This window comes from Triticum aestivum, chromosome 4B, assembly GCF_018294505.1.
Source record: "Triticum aestivum cultivar Chinese Spring chromosome 4B, IWGSC CS RefSeq v2.1, whole genome shotgun sequence".
Classification (NCBI taxonomy): Eukaryota; Viridiplantae; Streptophyta; class Magnoliopsida; order Poales; family Poaceae; genus Triticum; species Triticum aestivum.
In genome coordinates this window covers 119,529,900-119,535,994 of record NC_057804.1, presented here as the reverse complement: position 1 = coordinate 119,535,994, position 6,095 = coordinate 119,529,900, and the positions used below count along the sequence as shown (strand labels likewise).

At 40.0% G+C, this 6,095-nt stretch overlaps 1 protein-coding gene across 1 annotated transcript; it reads left to right on the top strand.

Moving 5' to 3' along the window:
* Positions 1-235: 235 nt before the first annotated feature.
* On the top strand, positions 236-4,517 carry LOC123091383 (probable ubiquitin-like-specific protease 2B). The gene is made up of 8 exons (XM_044512880.1): positions 236-455; positions 2,257-2,395; positions 2,515-2,688; positions 2,770-2,904; positions 3,607-3,688; positions 3,756-3,881; positions 3,971-4,038; positions 4,116-4,517. The coding sequence occupies exons 1-8, from the start codon at positions 404-406 to the stop codon at positions 4,141-4,143; spliced, it is 804 nt and encodes a 267-aa protein (XP_044368815.1). The 5' UTR covers positions 236-403; the 3' UTR covers positions 4,144-4,517.
* Positions 4,518-6,095: the final 1,578 nt, after the last annotated feature.

Genomic DNA, 6,095 nt, shown 5'->3' with positions numbered 1-6,095 from the left:
TGGTGTTCGTTGTACTGCCATGATTAAAAATAATAGATCGAAAATTTTCTCGAAAAAGAAGTATTTGATCCCTAACTATTGACCTGATTTCTAAAGATTTTTGCATTAAGTGAGATCTTATGAAATTTTCAAAGGTTTTTGCATTAAGTGAGATCACGAATTTTTTCTAAGAAACGAAATAGGCATGATATCCCAATTCTTTACTTTTTCCTATTTGTAGTACATGATTTAGCGAAGGCGAAGGGAGCAGAGCACTGGCACAGTATGGCCAAAACCCCAACCCATTCCGTTCCGCCCACCACTGTTTGAGCTTCCTCTCCTAGCCCCTTTGCCCACCCGCCGGATCCCGTCGAACCAAACCCTAGCGACCGCTCGCCACCCGGGACGGCTCGCCGTCGTCGCCATGCCGCGCCGCAGCCAGAGCAGTGCCCCCATCGACCTCGACGAAGAGGATGGTGAGCGTCCCCACCCCCCGCGAAAATCTTCGTCTCTGCCCCCTTCCCTTCCCTTTTTACCTCTGCGATTTTAGGCCTGTTCTTGTGATTCCCGGGGTTGCTTCGTGATCAGCTTGCTACAGAGCTGGTTAACGGCGCCCTTAGGCCGCTACTTTCTCATAAGGGTTTATGACTTTTTTAGCGAAAATCGGATACCCTGCGATCTCTGCATCGGTGATGCATATAGATGGTTGCATATGGTTTGTCAGTAGGTCCAGGGCCCCATTGCTTTACTTCAGCGATGATAATGCTGGAATAAGTCGTTTCATTTCCTGGAGCAAATACTGATTACGTTGCAAGGCTCTATTTGACTCATCTGGCCCATGTGTGCGAAAATCGCAGTGTGTAGAGGATGTTGTTTCTAATGCATATCCTGCTTATACTGAAGGAATACAAATGTTTGGTCTTTTGTACTCCCTCCGTCTCAAAATAAGTGTCTCAACTTTGTATTAACTTTAGTACAAAGTTGTACTAAGGTTGAAACACTTATTTTGGGACGGAGGTAGTACTAGTTAACATGTTCACCGAGGTGCTAGGCAGGCGGGTGGCAAGCGCCTAACGGCTATTCAAGATTGCACATATCTAGTCATCACATCGGCGCGTTGGTGCTATCTAGATGAAAAAAATCACCATGTTTATCCTTTTCTTTTAGCTTTTTGAGGATTAAACTGCGTATACGATAGCAGAGAAGGCTTCATAGATTTTAATGGCTATTGGCTTAGTGTTTGCTTAGGTTTTTGGCACATACTAACATAGTCGTATACAGCTATGTTTTATCATAGGAATGATTATTGCTGTTATGTGTTTTGTGTGTTCATTTATGTGATTTGTAGCCTAGTGCATTGCACTCATTATCAAGTTATCGGTTGATTCCTTATTTCATATATTGGGTGTTGCAGCTGAAAAGACCTGTGGTTTGAGGTCAGATTGTTGGTTTGCAGTTTGTTGAACTTATTGTACTTGGAATATGTCTTTTAGTTTGGCAAACTGTTTGATGTTGATAAGGCACATCCTATCATTTATTTACCAACTGATCATTGTCATGATATGCCAGCTAACATGCTATCATTTCTAGATCATCACTTAATTATGCTCATGGTGTTCTTGCCCGGTAGATTATTTTATAGTAATGGTTTATAAATCGCCATTCCCACTCCATCTGTATGTAAGGATATTGTATTGTTGATAATTTTCTTGTTTTAAATTGTTTATTTCTTTGTATGTATGACCAATAGAACTGAACACTGTTGTAGCCTGGATGAGTCTTTTAGTTTTTATCATGTGTCAGAACATGATAATGATTCTTATATAATGACAGGTTGCAAAAATTAATAAAGATAACATTTGGAGAGAATTTACAATGCCTAAGGAAATGGTAGTTGTTTGTTTAAAACTGCAAAAGATTTGTTTTCCTTGATGCATCAACCAAAGTTCAGCCATTCTCATTCAGCAGAAGAAAAAAACTTGACCCTATGAAGGCCTGAACTATTGATCCTTTGTATACTCAGTGTGATTAGGGTCAGTGGTTGTTATTTGTGCTTGGTTCTTAGTCATGTGTCTTATTTCAATTTAAGACAACAGTAATTGTGATGTTTCCCAGATGGCTTGCAAAGGCAAGAGGCCAAAAAGTAGGAGAAAGTGGCCTTTAGCTATATGCAGTTTCCCTGGTGGATCTACCTGTGATACAGATTGCTTATTTTTAAAGTTAAATTCGAACTACACTTTCAGTTTAACTAGTTAACTTCCATGTTTCCTTGTGTAGAGTGCAAGACCAAGCGTTCTCGAGCGAGTATAAGGCCAGCACCGAAGGTGCCTGGGAGCTCAAATCGCATTGCAAGTAGCAGAAGGGACAAGGAAAATCAAGACAAACTGGATACCCATATCTTCGATTTATACATGGAGTACCCCCCCCCCCCCCCCCCCCCCCCCCCCCCGCACACAATCTTGTTTCAAGAAAGCAAATAATTGGTCTTGGAGAAACTTTGTATGCTTATTTGCTGCCATAAATTTGTGCATATAGGAACCTTTGGAAGCGTACAGATGAAGATCAGAAGAATGCTTGCGCATATTTGGATCCTTTATGGTTTAACAGTTACGTCAATGGGGACAAAGAACAGAAATCAAGAATTCTTAGATGGACAAAAAAATTGAAAATATTTTCAAGAAAATATGTGTTTGTCCCTATTGTTCGTTGGTAGGTCAGTTTTGTTTTACCTCGTGGATTAACTTATTTGATTGCGAAAGAGCAATGGGATTTCCACTTTCGTAACTGCAGGGGACATTGGAACCTCCTTGTCCTATGCCACTTTGACGAGACAGACTGCTCAGATGCAAAAAAAGGACCACGAATGCTTCTGCTGGATTCACTTAACACAACAGATCCGAAGAGGTTGGCACCTGAAATCAGAGGGTATGGTCCCTCTATACCTTCATCTCATACCTCTAATATAAGTAGAATACTGATCTTAATGATGATGCACATGTTTCGCTATATTACGGTTATCTGACTGACCACTTGTGGTGTCTAGTAGAGGATTCATATATTAGAAGGAAGATGCTGTTCTTTTGGTTGAGACTTGTATGCTTTAATGTACTGTTGAAGCAGACAACAGGGTGTCAGGGTTTCCTGTACTCCTGTTGTCACTCATGAAGATTATGCCATGAATAGTGTCCATACCAGTGAGTCAGCCCAAGACAGTAGCAGAATATGCGCTCATCAAAATCCAGCTTCGCACATCACATCACAAATCATCTAACCCTTGCTGAACATAGTTAGTGATGTGTATTTAGCGGTCGTTGTCATTTATCCTGGGGGTTTTTAGTCTATTTTTGTTGAAAATTACTCTAGTTATAGATGTATAGGTAAATTATCTGGGGCACCCAAGGTGCCTGGGCACCTTGATTGGGTCAGACCCGTCAGTGCATTTGTTTAAAAGCAACCAGCCTTGCATTTCATTTATTCCCAATTTTACTTGCATGCAAGACATACCATGTAAGGGATAACACCAATAGACTGAATATGCTTGTGATAGCACATAAACAACAACACTATCATGCTCACAGCCCTATAACCCCCTGTTTTCTTTTATCCTTGCTTTGCTTGGTTTATCAGATTCATTCGTGGTATTTATGAAATCGAAGAGCGGGAGGAAAGTGTGCACTTCATAAAAAAAATCCGCCTTGAGTTTCCTAAGGTATGATGTTTAATGATTGCTTTTTGAATCTAGAGTTCTTGTCATCGTCCACAACAAAACTGTGCAGGTGCCACAGCAAAATGGGGAGGAATGTGGTATATATGTTCTTTACTTCATCCACTGTTTTCTTCAAAACGGAAAATTGGCAGAAGTTCTTCAGAATAAAACACTGGAAGAAGATTTCAGCCAGCTGGTGTGTCATACTGTCATGCATTTCCATCTTCTTACCACTCCCTTGTTCTACTTAACAAATGCTTCTCTCATTTGTTGGTCTATGAATAGTTTGATGATGGCACGTTTGATCCAGAGGAACTAGAGAACTTCCGCAAGGATGTTCATGCATTCCAAGTGTATGTTTCTTACGTCATCTTTAATTCCTGCATGTTAAATTTAGTGATGTAACTGTAAAAAAATTATGACTTTGCAGGGAAAGGAGTACCGAAACCGGACAGTAGGGTGGATTGTAGCATTGTGCTGCATATATGTAGTTAGTTATTATAAGGCAGTGGAAAATTTCATCTTTGCTGGTGGCGAATTCTGAGGAACCTTGAAGGTCGTGGAGAAGCTGGTGGTAATATACAGCTTATGCAGCCGAGAGAATGCCGACTCCATGGAGCTTCGTGGCAGTTAGCAGGTGTTATATGATCTGTATTGGATTCTAGAATTGTTGTGTATGCATCTTTTGTATGATACCATGAGAGTTATCTACTTTATGGACTGGAATGATCTCAATAGTCCCAAGTCTTAAGATAGCAGCATCACGTACAATGCTTGCTAGGGGTCCAAAAAAGAAAGTAAGAACAATGCTTGCATAATGATTTTTTTTTTATGTGATCGCACTTTTTCCGAATGTACAATACACTTCTTAAAAAGATCCTTCGTTCCAAAGAGGCCTTGGATGTGAGCCACGGCAAAGCAAGTTTATAAATTCTACTCTCACGTAGCAGAGTTATACTGTACTGTATCTAAACATTATGAATAGTACTCCCTCCGTTCCGAATTACTTGTCTTGGATTTGTCTAGATACAGATGTATCTAGACTCATTTTAATGCTAGATACATCCGTATCTAGACAAATCCAAGACAAGTAATTTGGAACGGAGGGAGTACGTAACAGTGATGTTACTGGCCTACAAAAGTAAAGGTAGTTCCCTTGCTTTTTTGTGGTCTAACTTTTGTGGAGAGACAATTTCATGCTCTTTTTCCATGTCAGCAATAAATCTCTGTAGCCCGACAAACAGTTAGTGAACATCGCACTTTTTACGTGTTCTACAAATGATAATGGGCAAACACACTTGTGGGATGTGTTAATTTGGGGAGCGTTCACTTTCTGTAGGAAGCCGCGTTGATCTATAAATAAGAGCCCCTGTGGTGGCTTACAAATTGGTGTAGGGGCACCGCAGGTGCTCTTATTAATAGATCAACGCGGCTTTTATTAATAGCCCATGTTTATCTCTCCAAGCTAGCCTCTAGGCCGCATAGTAAAAGTTGGGATGCGACTTTTGAAGGCTTGTCTCTCTGGATTTTCCATGGTTCTTTTTGGTAGAATATCGAAGGTGGTTTATGGCTGTATCGAGAGGATATGATTCCACTCCAAATTCAATATTGTGATCCCTATTTGTAGTTATGACTTTCCTACAACTCAAGAATAAGAATAAGATATATAATTTAAATACGTCGTTTTTCTTCTCCCTTTTGTATAGGGGATCACCATCCACCTTTGCTTTCAACCTTTCGGACCTAAAAACGTCCATGTGCTTGACAATCACGGTCAGTCCTCTAATCAAGTATCATTTACACTAACTCGCTTAGGTAAGAATGACAAAGCTTCCTCTAGATTTGTGCACTATCAATTAGTATGCCTTTGATGCAAAATAAAGCACGAAAATTTAGAGTCAACAAGGGATCCCCCAAAATACTAGAGCAAAGTGGAGTATGACAAAAGTGTGATAATAAACATGATATCAACTTTGCACTCTAAGCGATGAACATAAAGTACAATCTCAGAAAGGTTGTGTGTGTGAGACATGGAATAAGATCAACAAGTAGAGCTCAATAAGATAACATGATAAGAGACTATAACAACAAGGATATATGATATTCCAACAAATAAGCAACACAGCAATACCCAAGGTAATTTAAGCACACATAGTTTCAGACATAGAATACATTAAAGTACTTGAGCATCACCCTGCTCACACAACCACACAAAGTACACAAATACAAAAAAATTGTAAGCCATAGAAGATGCAAATAAAGGCGAGGCTTGAAAATTCACCAAAAACCCAAATATTATCTGGAGCAACCGAATGGAACTCATCCTTCTCCTCCTTTGGCATTGAAACACCAAAAGGATACAAGGAGAGTGATGCTAACATATAACCCCAAAATACTCGTCCTGATCACC

Bases quoted from the DNA above. Each gene is read 5' to 3' on its own strand.
- LOC123091383 (XM_044512880.1), top strand. From the start codon at position 404: ATGCCGCGCCGCAGCCAGAGCAGTGCCCCCATCGACCTCGACGAAGAG. The intron at 456-2,256 runs GTGAGCGTCCCC...TTCCTTGTGTAG, and splicing joins CGACCTCGACGAAGAGGATG to AGTGCAAGACCAAGCGTTCT. The intron at 2,689-2,769 runs GTAGGTCAGTTT...TCGTAACTGCAG, and splicing joins TTTGTCCCTATTGTTCGTTG to GGGACATTGGAACCTCCTTG.